This window comes from Scyliorhinus canicula, chromosome 1 (genome assembly GCF_902713615.1).
Source record: "Scyliorhinus canicula chromosome 1, sScyCan1.1, whole genome shotgun sequence".
NCBI classification, from domain to species: Eukaryota; Metazoa; Chordata; class Chondrichthyes; order Carcharhiniformes; family Scyliorhinidae; genus Scyliorhinus; species Scyliorhinus canicula.
In genome coordinates this window covers 49,887,344-49,907,768 of record NC_052146.1, presented here as the reverse complement: position 1 = coordinate 49,907,768, position 20,425 = coordinate 49,887,344, and the positions used below count along the sequence as shown (strand labels likewise).

Sequence of the window (20,425 nt, the reverse complement as noted above, 5' to 3'; positions counted from 1 at the left end):
CCTATTGCGAGCGCACATAGCCACGTGTTTCCTGGCACTCGCAGTGCCGAGAAACACAAGGCTATTCAACATGACTCACGTAGAAGGGACCTGAACGGGGAACATGCGGCTGAGGCCACACATAGCACTGTTTTGTACAGTGGGGAGCACCACTCACCAGAACTCACTAGTGTAGTGAGAGATTAGGACACCATTTTTAAATGTCCCAATCTCCGAGACCTCCAAAGTGATCCACAACCCCCCACCCCCGGCCGAATGTACCATGGGAGGGACCCCCAGCCCAGATGTACTATGGGAGTACCCCTCCCAACACCCACACAGGACACCCCCAGCCCAATCACAAAAAATGCAAGCTTGGCACCCTCACAGTGCCCATGCCAGCTGCCAATGCACCTGGGCATCTTGGCACTGTCAGGGTACCAACAATGCCTGCGCACCACTGCCCAAAAGACATGCAGCTGGGGCCTCTGATCCCCCGGGAGACCCCCACAAGTGCCATTCCATCTGGGGACCAGTGCTGAATGGCACTCACATTAGGTCTCTGAGGCAAAGGGGATGAATCCCCTTTGGGGGATCCCAAATGTGGTGGCACAGTAGCACAGTGGTTAGCATTGTTGCTTCACAGCTCCATGGTCCCAGGTTAGATTCCCAGCTTGGGTCACTGTCTGTGCAGAGTGTGCATGTTCTCCCCATGTCTGCGTGTGTTTCCTCCACAGTCCAAAGATGTGCAGGTTAGGTGGATTGGCCATGTTAAATTGCCATGAGTCTCCAAAAAGGTTTAGTTGGAGTTACTGGAGTAGGGTGAAGGTGTGGGTTCAAGTGGGTACTCTTTCCAAGGGGCAGTGCAGACTCGATGGGCCGAATTACCTCCTTCTGCACTGTAAATTCTATGATTCTATGAATCCCAAATCCTCAGGTATCTCGGGAATCTGCACATTTGAGTGAAACTAGCTGTCTCGCTCTATTACGCAGATTTACCAAAAAGTGATTCCACCCACAATGGGCAGGATTTACATCGCAACGTCTCACGTGATCGCGTTGGATCTTGAAAGGCATTGCGAGCCAGGTAAATCCTGGGAGCGGCGAGGCGCTTTTACGGTGCAGCATGGCCATTGGATTGCGCCTTAACAGCCACAATAAAACCTGATCCTATGTCGAAATAGGAGGGAAGAGTTGTCCCCATAAACTTGGCAAATCTCCCCCCAAAAAATATAAATCTCTTCAATATGAAGTTGAAATAGCTATAAAACTATAGCAATTGCGGCATTGTTATCCTTTTGGTAAATTCGGTATGAAAAACAAGCAGCAAGTTATGATCTGGAATGCAACCTAAAAGGATGGTGAAAGCAAACCCGATAACGACAACAGGATAAATACTCGGAAGGAGCAAAATGTTGCAGAGCTGATTGGATAGATCTTTCAAAGAGCCAGCAAAGGCTGGCTATATATCTATATGATCCAATGGCAAAAGATAACTGAGGCATTTTGATAAGAGTCTCATCCCCACACCCACCTTCCAAACCTACCCCCCGCCCCCCCCCCCCCAGCCCGCTCTGCACCATCAGTTCTGGCGAAAGGTCATGAGCATGAAACGTTAACCCTTCCTCCACAGATGCTGCCTGAACTGGTGTGTTTCCAGAATGTTCTGTTTGTATTTGCTGTTTGACACTCAGCCCGCCAGCCGCCCTGGGGAAGTGGGGGGTTGGGGGGGGGGGGGGTGGTACAGCAGATCCGGGTGAATTTTCCCTGCATTTTGAGAGGGTCACACAGACATTACAAAAGGCAGAGAGTCTGGGACAACTTGATGCAAAGAAATGGAAAAACAAGACGCAGACTGGGCTAACAGCCACCGGGGGCCAACAAAGTTGTATCCCTTCCAGCTCTGACATTAAAAGTGCAAGCGATCACAGTGCCTACTTTCGTTCGGGATCTCGTCCCTGTCTTGCTCGGCGTTGATCCCCGCGTTTTCGTCTGTCAGGATTAAAGGGACATCATCGTCCACCGGCAGTGCCATCGCCATCGTCCGGCGCAACCCCCACACAACAAACTAGCCGCCGATGGAGCTAACTTCACGCCGGTGGGGGGGGAGGAAGAGGGGTGGAGGGAGTGAGATGAGGGGTGGAGGGAGTGAGGTGGGGGGGGCGGGGCCCTGTACAACCCCCCCCCCCCCCCCCCCCCCGGCCGCTGATTGGCGAGCCCGCTCCAACCGGGACGTCGATCAAAGCGCGACGTCCAACAGGTTGGCTTGGGAAGCCCCGCCCACTCTCGGCACCAAATGTGTGACGGGAGAGCCCCGAGGAGTTCACGGGGTCAGGGGGCGGGAAGGTCGCCTGCGCGTCTCCCAGCAACGGAATAACTGACGCCGGCAAACAGAAGCGCGGAGATGGGTGAGTGGCGGGCGTTCGCTGCTGCGGCGGGGTCGGCGGCGATTCGCCATCCCGTTGTGGGGGAGCGGAGCTGCTGTTAGTGGGGGTGAGGTCGAGGTGTTGCCAGGTGCCAATTCCTACAGGAGATTAGTGGCTGCTCTCCCCCCCCCCCCCCCCCCCCCACACACCCCTCCAAGGAGAGCGGAGCAGGAGGCCTTGGGAACCAGGAGACTCCAACGTTAGATTCTTGACCTTGGATCACTCGGTCCTTGTCCCTAATTTCTCAGAATTTGTTGAGGCGCAGACGTTCGGCCCGTCGTGTCTGCACCGGCTCTTAGAACCAGCATCCTGACCTAGTGCCACCCGCCCGCCCCCCATTGTTGAATGCCTCGAACGAAGCTGCCTCCACCACACTGCCAGGCAGTGCATTCCAGAGACCCACTTGGTATCGAAAAAAATCCCCACATCACATTTGCTTCTTTTCCAAATCGCTTTAAATTTGACCTCTGGGTTCGATTCCAGCAGGAACAGTTTCTTCTTATCCACTCTGACCAGCCCCTCATGATTTTGAACATCTCTGACAAATCTCCTCTCGGTCTTCTCTCCAAGGAGAACAGTTGCAGCCTCTGCAAGGTACCCTGGTAGTCAAAGTCTCTCATTCCTGGAATATCTTTTGTACTCTGTCCAATGCATTCACATCTTTCCTACAATGTGGCACCCAAAACAGTACACAATGGACACAATACTCTGGAAAAAGTTCTGATCTTTATGTCGTCTTTGTCGACAGGAATTGTGCTGGAAGACTGGAGGATAGCAAATGTTGTCCCCTTGTTCAAGAAGGGGAGTAGAGACAACCCTGGTAATTATAGACCTGTGAGCCTTCGGTTGTGGGTAAAATGTTGGAAAAGGTTATAAGAGATAGGGGTTATAATCATCTTTAAAAGAACAAGTTGATTAGCGATAGTCAACACGGTTTTGTGAAGGGTAGGTCATGCCTCACAAACCTTATTGAGTTTTTTGAGAAGGTGACCAAACAGGTGGATGAGGGTAAAGCGGTTGATGTGGTGTATATGGATTTCAGTAAGGCTTTTGATAAGGTTCCCCACGGTAGGCTATTGCAGAAAATAAGGAAGTATGGGATTGAAGGTGATTTAGCGGTTTGGATCAGTAATTGGCTAGCTGAAAGAAGACAGAGGGTGGTGGTGATGGTAAATATTCATCCTGGAGTTCAGTTACTAGTGGTGTACCGCAAGGATCTGTTTTGGGGCCACTGCTGTTTGTCATTTTTATAAATGACCTGGAAGAGGGTGTAGAAGTGTGGGTTAGTAAATTTGCAGATGACACGAAGGTCGGTGGAGTTGTGGATAGTGCTGAAGGATGTTATAGGATACAGAGGGACATAGATAAGCTGCAGAGCTGGGCTGAGAGGTGGCAGATGCAGTTTAATGCAGAAAAGTGTGAGGTGGTTCACTTTGGAAGGAGTAACAGGAATGCAGAGTACTGGGCTAATGGCAAGATTCTTGGTAGTGTAGATGAACAGAGAGATCTTGGCATGAAAGTTGCCACCCAGGTTAATAGGGCTGTTAAGAAGGCATATGGTGTGCTAGCCTTTATCAGTAAGAGGATTGAGTTTCGGAGCCACAAGGTCATGCTGCAGCTGTCCAAATCTCTGGTGCGGCCGCACCTGGAGTACTGCGTGCAGTTCTGGTCACCACATTATAGGAAAGATGTGGAAGCTTTGGAAAGGGTTCAGAGGAGATTTACTAGGATGTTGCCTGGTATGGAGGGAAGGTCTTACGAGGAAAGGCTCAGGGACTTGAGGTTGTTTTCGTTAGAGAGGAGAAGGCTGAGAGGTGACTTAATAGAGACATATAAGATAGTCAGAGGGTTAGATAGGGTGGACAGTGAGAGTCTTTTTCCTCGGATGGTGATGACCAACACGAGGGGACATAGCTTTAAATTGAGGGGTGGTAGATATAGGACAGATGTCAGAGGCAGTTTCTTTACTCAGAGAGTAGTAGGGGTGTGGAACGCCCTGCCTGCAACAGTAGTAGGCTCGCCAACTTTAAGGGAATTTAAGTGGTCGCTGGATAGACATATGGATGAAAATGGAATAGTGTAGGTCAGATAGGCTTCAGATGGTTTCACAGGTCGGCGCAACATCAAGGGCTGAAGGGCCCGTACTGCGCTGTAATGTTCTATGTTCTACGTGTGGTAGCGAGTGGGAATTGCCGCGAGCCTCCCGGCGCTCGGCCAACAACGCAATTCAATGTTAATTGGTCCACTTAATGAGGCCTCCTGGGATTCTCATCGCAAATGAAGGCCCACCAGCTGATTCACCAGTGCCACACTGGCCACCACCCTCTAACAAGGTCGAGCAGCACTTAAGCTGCACTTGCTCAGCCAACCCCAGCCAGCTCACAATAATGGCACCCAGGAGACCGACCCCAAGATTCAGGGATGCTGACCTGTGGAGGCTCTTCGACAGAGGAGGAGGGCAGGAGGGATGTCCTATTCTCCTGAGGATCCCGGAGTGTCAGCCACAAGGCAGTCAGTGCTGCTTGGGTTGAGGTGGCGGCAGCTGTCAGCTCGAGGACTGTGACGAGGAAGATTGGCCTTGGGCCCGGACCGGGCAGCACGCGTGAGTAGACACCAAAGCCCCCCCCAACCCCAAGGGAGCATCCACCACTCCCCATGTGACCTCCAACCCTTCCTCCACCCCCTCCCTATTCAACCCACCCCAACCCCGCCTGTGAACCACGTGTGTGGCTAACGACTTCCTCTCTGTGTCTCCTCAGGAAAATCTCTCCCATAACCATCAGGAGAGGGCCAAGACTAGCGGAGGGGTGCCGGACTTAAGAATCCTCACCCGGGTGGTGACTGGGGTTGCCGAGGACCGATCGGTCACCCAAGTGAAGGCTGGCGGATGCCGCAGAGGTGAGGATCCACCGAGGGACCTGTCAAACGTGAGTTGCTATTGCCTTACTGACTGACCTATTCCTCCCACTGACCACATGTCCATTCTCCCACAGATCCTCCAGGACACTGCGACGGCCCATCTCGGCTTCCTCTCCTGGCTTCCAGGAGAACACCTTGGAGAAGAGCTTCAAGGTACAACTGTTATAGTCGCGGCACAGCTGTCACCCTCATCCTCCACCAGCGCAGATACACGCACCTCGGTGGGAAATGTTAATGGACAGGCTTCGGGGGCACAATCTGGTGTGCACCACAACACTGATGTAGCATAGCAGGTGGAGGCAGGAACCCCAGGCGACACAGCAGTCAGAGGGCTGACGGATTCCAGCACCCAGCTGGGTTCCAGCCTAATGCTGCGCCTGTGGTATGGAGGTACCCAGAGCTGATGGAGATGATAGAGAGTGGCTGGGACATTCGGAGGGAGATGTCGGTGTCACTCCAGCAGATCCAAAGCTGATTGGAGGAGTCCCAGAGGCTACGGGCGCAGAGAATGGCACCGGCAATGAGTGGCACCGAGGCCAACACTGATAGGGTGGAGACCCTTGTGCACGCCCTCGGCACCATGAGTGAAGGTGTTCAAGGCGTTGCGCAATCGGTGACTGCTGTGGCTGAGGGTCTCGGCAGAATGTCCAACACGCTCAGGGATGTAACCCAGTACCAGACTGACCTTGAAGAGGTTCTGAGGGACATTTCCCGCTCTCAGATGGCCGAGGCGCTGCGAAGTTTGCCCCAGTTGCAGGTGGACATGGCTGAGGCACTGCAGAGCATGTCCCAGTCACTGAGGGGCATCGACACAATGGTGCAGACCATGGGGAACCACCAGAGCTGGCAGAGCCAGAATTTTCAGGGGCTCAAACCAGCTGTCCCTCCATCCGAAGGTGAACCCCAGGGCCCTATGGGTACCGACAGGGAGAAGGGGCACTGAGGGTCAACCCGGACCTGCCCCATAGAGTGACGACCAGCTCCCCTGAGTTCCACCCTTCTAATGGGGCAGCGTCTCAAGGTCAGCACACGGCACAGGGCGGCATGGCTGTGCATGTGCCGCCAACAAGTGAGCCGAGGCCCTCCGGCCCCAGAGGACGCCCACCATTTAGCCAAGTGGTTTAGCTCACTTGGCTAAATCGCTGGATTTTAAAGCAGGCCAGCAGCACGGTTCAATTCCTGTACCAGCCTCCCTGGACAGGCGCCAGAATGTGGCGACTAGGGGCTTTTCACAGTAACTTCATTGAAGCCTACTCGTGACAATAAGCGATTTTCATTTCATTTCAAAGGCCACGGGATGAGGTAGGCAGCTGGCAGCCTCCACCACAGAAGTGCATTCTGGGGAAACACCTAGCTGTAATGGTAGAGCTCGGAGGGCCAAGCACGTTGAGGATCACTGAGGGCACCTGGGGGTGCGGCACCATCGGGAGTGGGATATTGTACAACATTTTAATCATCTCTTTGCACGACCATTATGATCCCCCTGTCACTTCCTTCCGCAATGGACGCTAACAATCAGACTTTTTGCCCATCTCTCCAGGCATCCCCCCCCCCCCCTTCCCCGCTGCCCTCCCCATGCCGCTCACCCACCCTCCGTCCATGGACATGTCCCCGGAGCTTTGTCACACCCCCTGGGTGTTCGGATGTTGTGTGTGTGGTGTTGTTCAAGTGTCCAGGCATCAGGGTGTGATTCGGATTTTAGAATGACTCCCACATGCTACATGGCCCGCTTGCCCACCTTGGAAATCCACTTACCATGTGTGAAGTGCTCACTTAACCATAATTGCCAATTCCCTATTGGCAATGGCCTTCAGCCAGACAGCCAGAGGCCTCAGCAGTCGGTGGTGGTTATGGGTGGTCGTTGGGGCAGTCAGGCAGTGACAAGGGTTGCCCCCGGAACTGGTGCACACAATTCAGGGGTTGGCATGGTAGTGCCGTGAGAGGTTGCCCTCCCAGCGCCTCCATCCCACCCTCTCATGGTGGCCCACCCCAGCCAAGGGTCCCCCAGCCTAAGGTCCCTCATCCCCCACCAAGCACTGGGTTGGCGATCCCCGGGGCCTTGCCTGGGAGCAAAGATGGCTCCTCACCTTCCATCAGATTCACGTTTTTCAATGTGAGCACTTGCTGTGGAGGCCATTGAATGACAGGAGGCAATTGGATATGGGTAGCCCTCGTTAATTGTACGGATATTGGTGGTGATAATTGGTTAATCACCATGTTATGGCGAGATTCAGATTTTGCCTACGGGCACGGAGCGGTTGCATCGCAAACTGTTTCCCGCCTGGTGCAGATCTCGTTTTTGGCCTGTCCCACTATTCACTGACCTTGTTTCACTTGAGCGAGAGCGTAACAAGGCCGGAGAATTGCGTCCACTATTTCAGCTGAGGTCTAACAAGTGACCTGTATAATTTGAGCATAACCTCCTTGCTCTTGTACACCATGCCCCTATTGATAAAGCCCAGAATACATTATGTTTTATAACTGCTCTATCCATCTCACCTGCCACCTTCAATGTTCTATGCACCCAGGTCTCTCTCTGCTGCACTCCTTTAAGAACTGTAGCCCTTATTTTATATCATAAGGCCATAAGACATAGGAGCAGAATTAGGCCATTCGGCCCATCGAGTCTGCTGCGCCATTCAATCATGGCTGATATGTTTCACATCCCCATTCTCCTGCCTTCTCCCCATAAACCCTGATCCCTTTGTCTCTCCATGACCTTCCAACCAAAATGCATCACCTCACATTTCTCCACATTGAACTTCATCTGCCACCAATCTGCCACTCCATCACTTAAAATTTGAGACTTTTGAAATTTGAAGCAGATTAATCCACTGTAACTTCAAGACATTGATTATGATTGATCAGCTTGACTGTCAAAATGGCCTTGTGCTGGGACTGACAGATTTACTACTCAATTCCAGGTAGACAAACACATCGCAAGTTCTTTCTTTCTTACAGACTACAAAGTGCTTACTGAATGAAATTTAGATCTGGGAATCAATATTAAATATCACTCTTGGATATTTAAAAACCTGTCTAATTTAAATATCCCTTGTCTTGACAGGATTCCTCACACAGTGACTGTAATCGGAAGGCAAATATCTCACTGGCAAGATGGTGACATAGTGTAATTAGAAAGTCAGGTGCCTTAGCTAGTGACATGGGTTTAAATTCAACTTTGGCATTTGGAGCAATTTAAGTTCAATTAATAAATCTGCAATATAAAGCTAGTTCTAGTAATTGTGACCATGAAATATTGATTATTGCAAAGGCTTATCTAGTCCACTAATTATATTTAGGCAAAGAAATATGCCGACCTTACCTATGGTTGGCTCTTAACTGTCCTCCAAAATGTTTTGTTCAAAGTCAGTTAGGATCAGCAACACATTCTGGCTTTGTCAATGACGTCAATGTCTTGTGCAAGAATAAAAAATATATGTATCCTGTACATTGACTACAGGTACAAATAAAGTTAACATTCCTAGTGGGAAATCACTTTATGGATGCTTGCTTTCTTTCTGTGGGAGTTTGTTTCATCTCAGAGCAAACAGAATGTGCATTTATATGGTGCCTTTAACATAAAATGTTCCAAGGGGTGCGATTCTCCCTAAGGGAAACAGGAGTGTTCTGCTGGCGCTAGGAGCACTGCTCAGGTGCCACTCACTGGCACCTAGAAAACTTTTTTGACAGGGTCAGAATTTTACGAGACTTGAAAGGGATAGAGCCTAAAATCACCTATAGGTCTTCCTCCTCATAGATCCAGACACCCTTTAAAAAGGTCACCCTAATCTCAGAATAATTTTGCAGCACCCACCGAATCGCTGACAAGGACCCACCCCCGAAGTGAGCAACATCCTGCTATGGGCTCGCCAAACGTACCCCCCACCTCAGTTTCCCCCTTCAGGCCCTGCCCCTTCCAACCTGGCACCTTGGAATCCGATTGGGGAGGAAGCAAGGGGGTGAACACCCTCTCTACACATACCTCCAAGGTGCCAAGGGGAGTCCTTCCGGAAGGTGAGGGCCAAGGGGACTTGGGCTTGACCTGAGGGGCTCAGGTTGGGGGTCTTTCCCAGGATGGGGAGTCAGATGGCGTTCCATTTGTAGCTTTGAAAATCATGAAACTGTCAGCATGTCAAGTTTTAGTTTAAAGTCTTTTCTCTGATGTGTTGGAACTCTTTGATATCTCCCCCAGTATGTCAATTTCAAAAATCTGTTAGAAGAAGGTGAAAGCCTTCCCTTTAATGTGTTGGAAACCTCCATTTCTTTTTGTCACAGTTGATTTCATTCTCCATCAACTTTTTCTTGCTTTGTTTACATTCAATTTCATCATCCGTTGCCTTTTCCAAGCCTCTTAATTGACAAGTTCAAGACATTTCAAAGGAGGCAACTGTTGGTTGTGTTTATAGCTCTACAGGAGTCCATTAACTCTGAAGTACATCCTCTTTTGAGCAGTTGTTCTTTCTCGCAACAGTTTTTTAAAAGAGGCTGTCTCTTTGTTCTGAAGAGCTTCCTAGAAAGAGCAGGTGCGGGGACAGCACTCAGTCAGAGCACCTGCCCGATAATGATATTGAAATGAAGTTAAGTTAGGAGTTTACATGTTCCTGCACGCTCTGGGTGAGAACCTTGTCAGGGCCAGCTGGGAGAGCAGGGAGACTCGCAACAGGTTTAATGACCCGTTGGAATCCCATTTTTTTCCCTCGACCCCGATTGAGCGGGCCATTGTGATTCCCACTTAAGCTGGCCCCAGAGAATCCCCGCACTAAGGTGTTTCACAGGAAATCAGAAAGCTTTAGATACTGAGTCACAGAAGGAGATATTAGGTGTAGGACGACAAAGAGGTTTGAAGGAGCAAATTAGAAGGAGTGTCACCGAGGTGTAGGCCGGGATGTCCATGGCTTAGGGCCTGAATGGCTGAAGGCAAGACTGACATTGGTGGAATAATGAAAATTGCAATGTGTGAGAGACGAGAGTTGTAGGAGTGCAGAGTTCTCAGAGGGTTGTAAGGCTGAAGAAGTCACCACAATAGTGAGGGATTTAAAAAGAAGAGGATTTTAAAATCGGAGCATTGCTGACCCAGGAGCCAATGTGCAACGGTGAGCACAGGGCAGGGATGATGTGTGAATAGGACTCGGTGCAAATTTTGTCAGCAGTTTTGGATGAACCCAGGTTCATCCCAGGTTCAATTTCCCCGCTGGGTCACTGTCTTTGCGGAGTCTGCACGTTCTCCCCGTGTCTGCGTGGGTTTCCTCCGGGTGCTCCGGTTTCCTCCCACAGTCCAAAGACGTGCAGGTTAGGTGGATTTGCCATAATAAATTGCCCTTAGTAACCAAAAAGTTTAGGAGGGGTTATTGGGTTATGGGGATAAGGTGGAAGTGAGGGCTTAAGTGGGTCGGTGCAGACTCGATGAGCCGAATGGCCTCCTTCGGCACTGTATGTTCTATGTTCTAACCCATGCTTATGGAGAATGAAAGCAAAGAACAGTAAAAAAACAATTCTAATCTATTTTTAAAAAGTTCCTGTATTTGATAAACTAAATTCAAATTGTGATTCATACCTTAATGCACTTTTACTTTAAGTTATTCCCTTCTGTTGTGAAAGTATATTTAATGTATCTCTTCAAATATTATATTCTTACTGTGCAATTCTGAGTAAATCAATACCTACCATGTCTATCCCCTCCCAATGCTCCAATTTAAATCTGGCTCAGTGTCGTGAAGTCTGAAAATTGTGGGTTCAAATTCCACTTAAGACTTAAGCATGTAACCTAAAAGCATTCTCCAGAACAGTACCGAGAGAATGTTGCATTGTCAGAAATACTGGCCTGAATCAGCTGTTCTGAATCTAAATTTGGTGTTGGGCACTGAGGTGGGAGTGATCTCCATGGGGGTAAGCTGGCTGTTCATGCTTTATCTTGCACCGTTTAATTCATTACTTATGCATCCGCAAGGAACCTGCGATTCTTACAACAGGAGCAGGCAGGAAGTTACTTTCTGGGGGTCAAAGAGCGGAGTTTCATATTTAAAGAACAGCTGGACTGCCTGCAATATCTTTCCCTAGACAGCCTGCTCTATCTCTTTCACCTTTACTTGGCCACTGGTCCATCCTTCGCTGCTAATCCTTCCTCCCTCCCTTCATCATCCTGCAAGCAAATTGCCGCCACCCAATTCTCAAGCATAGGCTGGTATTTACAGGCATGCCTCAAAGGTGACAATGCAGAAGCAACTCATCATTATGATGGACAAAGTCAACCTGGCTGATGTATGCCACCTATATGCAGTCGTGAATTTGAATGTCCTAATTTCTCGCTGGCGGGGAGCTTAATTTGGAAGGGGAACTTAATTCTAGCAAGATTGACTTTTAATGAGCATCCTAATGCTTTTATTTATTTACGGAGTATGGGCATCACTGGCCTAGGCCAACATTTACTGGCCATCCCTAATTTCCCTTGAGAGGGCATTTAACAGTCAACCACATTGTTGTGGGCCTGGAATCACATGTAGGCCAGACCAATAAGGTTGGCAGATTTCCTCCCCTAAAGGATGTTAGGGAACCAGATGAGTTTTTACGGTAATTGACATAAGACTTATTTTGGTTATTGAATTCTTGGGTCCCAGAGCATTAGTCTAGGTCTATGCATTATTCGACCAGTGATAATACCACATTGCCACTGCCTCCCCAAGAGTCAACAAAGCAATACTATTTATCTCATATTCTAACATCCAGAATTAACTCAGGTAAAATTGATTAACAAGCAAACTGGTTGACCATAGCACAAATTGCATATTAAATGTCAGACACAACCAAGACAGGTCCCACAAATTTCTCAGCAACCTGCCCAGACGTCAGTGAACACTGTGAGTCACAAAAATCCTTAAAACTTGTGTCTTCTCATGAGGAATTGTAGGTTTTCTCCTCCAATTCCCAGCTGACAGAAGCTGTACACCACTCAAGTTCCACAGGGTACAATCCTCACTAAAAGGCATGTTATTCAAGATCTCTCTCAGATCAGCACCCAGATTCACCCGTCTTGGTCTTCAAATTATCGTTTGGTAGTACAGAACCTGAGTATCGCTGGAAATAAAAGGCAGTTTGCCAAAGCTTTTTATCTTGTACTCATCAGGACAATTCGCAAGAATATCAATGCAAGGGAAAACAACCAATTTATACTGCATCAGAAGAGAGTGCTTTTTGGTTGGCAGTTGATAGAGACATTATCTTGACATTGCAATACTTGGTCTTTTCCAGCTGAGCTGACTTGCTTCTGAGACTGCATTCCACTGTGTTTGCCAGGCTACGCCAGCATCTAAACACAGGCACAGTCCCAATCCTCAGTCACGCTCTTCCATAAATTACCCTTCACGGAGCAAGCAACTCCATCAGCTTCACTGAACTGATGCTACTGTCAAGCTTTCCTGTTCCCCAGCACCCCAGCTGAACTGCTACAAGTGCCTTTGGACTGATTTGATCCAGTTAAATCTCCCAACAGGGCAACCCCTGTTCTGAGGCAGGGTGCAATGTATGAAGCCTTGGGACATTCTGTACCTTAAATGTTACAATCTCTAGTCAACCAAAGTTTACTCCCAATGCACAATGGCTCTCTTCCAAAAACACAGACAAAAATCAAAAATATAGATTCCCTCAAAACACTTATAAACTTGAAAAATGAACACATAATTTGCAAATGAATTTAATCGTAGGCGAATGTGGTATTTCATTTTAATAAGAAAAATAAGATAACATGTTATTCAGAAAATAAGCATCTAAATGGAGTTGAGGAACAAATCACAAAGTTGCGGCACAGGTCAATATGGTAATAACAGAAGGAAAGCAAATAGGGTATTTTCTAGATGGATAGAACTGAAAAGTTAATTAAACTGGTATGGACCTTGGTTATAAAATACTTGGAGGTCTGCGTACCCTTCCAGTTACCACATTATAAAAAGGATATAAACATAAAATTGTGGAGAGAATGTTAAAAAGATTTATAAGGATGGGATTAAAGAGATTGGGAAAGGGTGGCCAGGTTGGGTCTCCTTTCCGAGGTGACGGGTAACCTCGTTAAAATTCTGAAATGTTTTGATAGAGTAGACTAGAACTAGGAATCACTACTAAAAATAAAGGGGGGCTCATTTAATACAGAAATGGTAATTCTTTCCTCTCAGAGGGTTGAGTCTCAAACTCCTTTCCTCAAAAGGCAGTGGAATATTTTTAAGGCAGAGCTGGGTAGGTTTTTGATTAATAAGAGGATAAAAGGTTATCGGATATAGGCAAAAATGTGGGGTTGAAATTACAAGCTGTTCCACCATGATCTTATTGAATGGCAGAGTAGGCTCGAGGGCTGAATGACCTTCTTCTGCTCCTAATTCATATACTCTTAAAAACGGAGGACTGAATCTTTGGGGCCCGATAATTATAAGCCAGTTGGCATGCCAGTTTCCTGACCCTGTTTCAGCTGTGGATCAATTTGGTCGATGCAGGTTCAGGACCTGGGAAGACTACATACCCCAAGAGAAGACAGGCAGTTTGCTCATTAAGTAATAAAAACAGAGTGCTGGAAAAACTCGGCAGGCCTGGCAGCATTGTGGACAGACAAACAGAGTTAACTTTGAGTCTAATATGACTCTTTCAAAGTTTTTTTAACTTTCTATTTTTTTATTTCTGATCTCCAGCAGCCACAATATTTTGCTTTTATTTTAGGCTCATTAAATACCTTGTTAATCAAGGATTAAGGATGCACACTGGGTGGAGGTGCAGCCAAAGAATGCCCTGTGGAGGGGCTTCCGCGCCCAGAGAATGTATTTCCAATTGTGAGGAGGCATAAAACTTGAGCCATCATTATAAAATGGTCAATAAATCAGATAGGGAATTCAGAGGAAACTTCTTTAACCAGGCCGTGGTAAGAATATAAAGGTAGATGAGGTGAATAGTACAGATACATTTAAGGGGAGGCTAGATAGGAATATGAAGAAGCAGGAAACGGGGAGTTATGCTGAAAAGGACAGGAGGAGGCTGAAGTGAAGTACAGACACGACATGGACTGGTTCGGTCAAATTGCCATTTTCTTTGCTTTATACTCAATGTAATTCTCTAATCATCCCATTACTGTTTGTGATTCCTACATTACAATGTGATTCTACTTCAAAAACACTGATGAAACAGTTCAGGAATTCTGTGGTCATTACAGGCACTATATAAATGGAAGTCATTATATGCAAAAAAATAAGATTGTGAAAGGAAACGCCATGTCAAATTAGTTAGGTGATAATAAGGTCACTCAAAACAAAATACTGTAGGTGCTGGAAATCTGAAGTTAAAAAAAACCTTGCCAGGCACCGCATCTCTGAAGAGAGATGCTGAAGAAAGGCTGGTAGATCTCAGAGCTGTGGGTCATCCCGTTGGTAGTGTTCTGAGGGAATCCCCCCCCACCTGAAGCATCAACCTATACCTCCTCTACTCAGTGTGGCTCCACTACAGCCAACAACCATGACATGCTGCCTAAGAGAAAATGGTGTTTAAAGTTGTCATACCGTCATTTTAAATAAAGACAAAAATAACTTAATTTGTTTATGACTGCCTGTAGCAAATGGTGTAGACAGCATGATCAAATGGCCTCCCTCTACTGGACACATTTGTGAATCTTTGAAAATAACACTGCTCGACATTGGATAATATATTATTATATGTTTCAGCAATACAGCTCACTGCAGATTTAAAGATATAAGAAAAATCTACTGAAGAAGGAAACAATGGCAACTGAAACCATGGTACAGAATCAGCAATTAGAGACCATCAGTGGACCCACAATGGATTATGATGTATCTGTGCAAAAGATGTCACCCAAAGTGGATTCACTGCGAATCTTGGAACCAGTTAGAAAAAAGCTTGCATCTATTGAAGCAGAGCGGATTATTTCTGTAGTTGAAAAGACTATTAAGAAAATAGAAATAATCACTTTGATTCCCCATTTGTTTGACAACATCAACAGGTTCAGTGTTGCTCTTGGTTTAGAGTTGGTATGTGCTATAAAGGAGCATAACAGACTAGAGGGTCATCTAGATTTTGCTGTTGGGAAACTGTTCGAAGAAGATGATCCTGACGTGGAAAGTCAGAGTACAATCCGCAAAGTAAAACTCAAAGAGAAACAGCAAGATATTAAAATCCTTCAGCAGGCCTTTGGTGGCTCAGTTAAAAATATCCTTCGACTATTTCAGGGGAATCCCTCAGCATGTGAAATAATCCAAACAGAATGTCGAGCCCGAAGTGGTATCTGTGCAGATCTCATTCTGGCACTAATGGAACTGAGAGATTTTGTGTTTGAGAGACTTTTAATAATGCCCACTGAGGAAAAAGAAAAGTTTGAATATGTGCAAAACATCATCAAGCAAGATAAGAAAAATATAGACATTATTGCCACTTTGGAGGCCGAACTGGCAACAGCCATCCAAGATAAAGAAAATGAGGTAAACTCTTACATATATGGGAAATCATATCTCATGCTGCCTTAGCAACAAATGCTATAAATTGTAACTGACTATAATTCATAGCTCTAAGTTTAGAATACATAAAAACATACATAAAGTTATACTTCTGATTTTAAAACAGGTTTCAGTATTGTGATCTGGGACCTGAAATGCATTAGCAAAAGTCACAATATGCTTACTTCTGGTACTTGTTAGCTAAAGTGCTATAGATTCCAGTGCATGTATGAAGAAGATAGGTAGAGAGTTGTTTCACATACTGTATTATAGAGACAGGTTGTAGTGTCAACTTCCATATAATCTGTTATACTGTATGAATTGGAATTCCTAATAGAGGAGGTGCACATGGAGGATGCAGAGTATAAAGAGTAAAGTTTTAAAAACATATGATTTGTTTTATAAGTATAGGACGAGCATATGTATTTGGTTGGGTTCAGTGATGTCACTCATTTCCATAAGTGGTCTTGTTGCATATTTATTTTATGGAAGTTGAATTCCAGTGATTTGTATCCATTAGCGCAAAAGTGCATACATAGGGGCAGCACGGTAGCATTGTGGTTAGCACAATTGTTTCACAGCTCCAGGGTCCCAGGTTCGATTCCTGGCTTGGGTCACTATCTGTGCGGAGTCTGCACGTTCTCCCAGTGTGTGCGGGGGTTTCCTCCGGGTGCTCCGGTTTCCTCCCACAGTCCAAAGATGTGCAGGTTAGGTGGATTGGCTATGCTAAATTGCCCTTAGTGTCCAAAATTGCCCTTAGTGTTGGTGGGGTTACTGGGCTGTGGGGATAGGGTGGAGATGTGGGCCTGGGTTGGGTGCTCTTTCCAAGAGCCGGTACAGACTCGATGGGTCGAAAGGCTTCCTTCTGTACTGTAAATTCTATGATCTATGAGACCCAGGAGCCTAACAATGAAACTCCCTTGTGATCCAGGCTGTATATTTTTACTTTTAACCTCGCTGAAGGTTGCAATTCTCAATAGCAGCTGCAGAAACACCTGTCAATCACCCTATCAAATCTACAGAGCTGGCAGGGCGACACGGTGGCAAAGTGGTTCGATTCCAGCTTGGGTCACTGTCTGTGTGGAGTCTGCACGTTCTCTCCATATCTGCGTGAGTTTCCTTCAGGTGCTCCGGTTTCCTCCCGTGGGACCCGAAAAACGTGCTTGTTAGGTGAATTGGACGTTCTGAATTCTCCCTCGGTGTACTCAAACAGGCACCGGAGTGTGGCGTCTAGGGGATTTTCACAGTAACTTCATTACAATGTTAATGTAAGCCTACTTGTGACACTAATAAAGCTCATTATTATTAAATCCCCATGACCATTGCATTTCTGTGACCCCACTCCTGCCCATCCCCCTCCCCCTTCAGTCATTTGCTCCATGGTGTGGTGGACATGCTCTAGACTACACTCCTCCAAGGTGTCAATACTTTCAGATATTCAGGACTGAAAACTGGTTTGAGAGCACCACACTTGCCTGTTTTTTCCTACATTGCCGGATAGCCTCCATTTGCCTTTCCCTAGATTGTAGTTGTGGGGTGACCACCTCTGTATGTTCTGCAGTGACTCCATCTCCTAGTCTAGCTCAGAAACTCAAAGCTTGAGTTCTAACAGCTGGAGGCACTTACTGCACGTGTGTTTATCAAGGACACATTAAGTGGAATTCCCACTGGGCACAGAAATTGCAGAAAATGGGTCTCTGCCATTCCATCATTTTGTTTAAAACTCTATCATGTGTGCTTTGCTCAAGGCTGGTCCTTGATACATTGACTGCAGATACTTCATGCTGAACCATTTTAAGTAGCAATTTCTTTGTCGTTGGTGGTTTCCCATTGGCTTCCCGAAGGTCTCAAGTCTACTTCAGCTGAATGGGAATTGAACACGTGCTGTTACATAGAAACATAGAAAATAGGAGCAGGAGGAGCCCATTTGGCCCTTTGAGCCTGCTTTGCCATATATTCTGATCACGACTAATCCAACTCAACAGCCTGATCCCGCCTTGCCCCCCATATCCTTCGGTCCCCTTCACTCCAAATGATATATCTAACTGCTTTTTGAAAACATGGGCGGGATTCTCAATCCAGTGAGGCGGAATCGCAAAACATGATCTGACGGATAATTGCGCGTGAGGCGAAAATAATGCCATGCTCCAGTGCCTCGGCAGCGGTATCAATGCATTCTACTCTGCGCACACAGTAAACACCGTTGGCAGATCATTAATGGCCTGACCCGGTATTCTCCGGGGCCTACGTGATGCTTCGCCTCGCTAGGAGGAATAACCGATCGCAGGTTTTACTTGTGGTTTTAAAAATTGGGTATCAGGCACCATGACTGATGAGGGAGAGGAGATAGGACACGCAGACGCACAGCTATGAGCTGCTGGTCCTGCACTGGCAGGGCTTGGGGGGGGTGGAGGGGGGGAATCTGCTAGGTCCCGGAGGGAGCAGTGGGAGCTGACCCTCAGGACTAGTGTGTCCAGAAATATGCAAGGCTGCCATCTTGCCGTGCATCCCACTGACCACCCCCTACTGTGGCTGCGCAGAATGACGCTGGCCGTATGAGCGCCCCACCAACCCCGAACTACACCACCATCACACACCACATCGCGCCACCCCCCACACGCCAGCAGGACATCACACGGCCCACCCAAGCGGTCACCCAATGCCCGCTATAGCACTGGATGGGCCGTGGGGTGTACCACTGGCATAGGTAGCGCCAGTCACTGGTACCCTTCCGTCAGAGACCGGTGCCTGGGCTGAGGCACCGACAGGGCCAGGGGTGCTGTGCTGAGGGCAAGGTGCCAGGGACAATGGCCAATGGTTGGCATGGTGATGGTGGAGAAGTGGGAGGCATGTGGAGGCCACCGTGCAGGTCGTTGGGCCTGGCTGGGCATGGGGGTACGGACCATGCTAACATGTCTGCCTTTCACCCTCTGCAGACAATGGCTCGTGGAATCCAACCAAGAACATAGAACATAGAACAAGAACAAGAATGGTGGCCTTCATCCTGGCTGCTGCCCCCTGGGGCATACACTGAGCTGCACCAGCAGGAGCTGCTCGAGGGGGACCCTGCAGCAGTGGAGCATGCCCCAGAGGATGAAGAGCTGCTGCCCAACAGGCCGAGGAAGAGGTGGGAAGGAGGCGCCGCATGAGGCCTCGTGTGTACCGGCAGCAGCTGTCACTCGAGGACCTGCCCACTGGGCATGTCACCAAAGACTAGCTGAGCAAGGGGACCATACAGCATACTTGCAGGATCATGGCACACCTGGAACTGCTGGGATATGGCGGAGGACACCCTCTCCCGGTCGCCCTGAACCTTTATGTTTTTTTTGTAAAATATTTTATTAAGGCATTTGTGATTTTATAACAATAACAGTAAACCATATACAAACAGCTATAAACATAGTGCAAATACCCTTCACCTCCCTCACAGGTCCCACCTTCCTAGAACAGTAATCCAGACTAAACCCCCCCCACCCCCCTCCCCCCCAGCTGACAGTTAATTTTCTCCAAAGAAGTCGACAAATGGCTGCCTCCTCTGGGCGAGCCCTAGCATTGGCTCTCTTAGGGCAAACTTGATTTTCTCAAGACTGAGGAAGCCAGCCATATCATTGACCCAGGACTCTGATTTTGGGGGCTTCAAATCCCTCCAAGCTAACAGTGTTTGTCTCCGGGCTACCAAGATGGCAAAGGCCAAGACATCGGCCTCTCTCGCTCCTTGGACTCCCGGGTCCTCCTACACTCCGAAAATCGCCACCTCTGGACTTGGTGCCACCTTGTTTTTAACACGGTGGACATGACATCTGCAAACCCCTGCCAGAATCCCCTAAGCTTCAAACATGCTCAAAACATGTGAACATGGTTCGTTGACCCTCCCGCACACCTTTCAGACCTGTCTTCTATCCCCAAAAACTTGCTCATCCGGGCCACCGTCATGTGTGCCCGGTGAACGACCTTAAATTGTATGAGGCTCTGCCTGGCGCAAGACGTGGACGTGTTGACCCTGCTTAACACATCCGCCCAGAGACCTGCCTCTATCCCTCCCCCTAACTCATCCTCCCATTTGTGCGTTAGCTCCCCTGTCTACGTTTCCTCTGACTCCATGTGTTCTTTATAGATATCTGAGACCTTCCCCTCTCCCACCCATGCTCGAGAAATTACCCTACCTTGTATCCCCCGTGGTGGTAGGAGCTGGAAGGTTGGAACCTGCCTTCGCAAGAAGTCCCGAATCTGCAGATACCTAAACCCATTCCCTCCCGTCAACCCAAACTTCTCCTCTAACTCCCTCAAACCGGGGAAGCTCCCATCGATAAACAAATCTCCCATCCTCGCAATCCCTGCTCTCTGCCATCCCCAAAACCCTCCATCCAGTCTCCCTGGGCAAACCGATGGTTGCTACAGATTGGAGCCCAAACTGATGCTGGCTCCGCTCTTACATGTTTCCTCCACTGCCCCCAGACTCTCAGGGCCGCGACTACCACTGGGCTTGTGGAGTACCGGGCCGGTGAGAACGGCAGAAATGCTGTAATCAATGCCTCTAAACTTGTGTCCTTCCAAGATGTTGCCTCTACTCGCTTCCACACCGACCCGCCCTCATTACCCAGCCTACCCTCCCCCGGCCACACT

The 20,425-nt window shown here is 48.1% G+C and overlaps 2 protein-coding genes across 4 annotated transcripts in view; one reads left to right on the top strand and one right to left on the bottom strand.

Moving 5' to 3' along the window:
* tpcn1 (two pore segment channel 1) overlaps nucleotides 1-2,127 on the bottom strand; it is a 146,057-nt gene extending 143,930 nt beyond the window's left edge. The window contains exon 1 of the mRNA XM_038790554.1: nucleotides 1,918-2,127. Coding sequence (XP_038646482.1) covers nucleotides 1,918-2,020 — 103 coding nt within the window. The 5' untranslated portion in view covers nucleotides 2,021-2,127. The remainder of the gene's footprint in view (nucleotides 1-1,917) is intronic.
* A 118-nt stretch (nucleotides 2,128-2,245) lies between these two features.
* The window catches only part of iqcd (IQ motif containing D), a 48,030-nt gene continuing 29,850 nt past the window's right edge, over nucleotides 2,246-20,425 (top strand). Inside the window, exons 1-2 of one of the 3 annotated variants that reach the window (XM_038790513.1) lie at nucleotides 2,246-2,387; nucleotides 15,017-15,787. In XM_038790513.1, coding sequence (XP_038646441.1) covers nucleotides 15,074-15,787 — 714 coding nt within the window. In that variant the 5' untranslated portion in view covers nucleotides 2,246-2,387; nucleotides 15,017-15,073. Of the gene's footprint in view, nucleotides 2,388-2,547; nucleotides 3,000-3,146; nucleotides 3,226-15,016; nucleotides 15,788-20,425 lie in introns of those variants that run through there. The other 2 variants (XM_038790528.1, XM_038790521.1) reach the window with 2 other exon arrangements.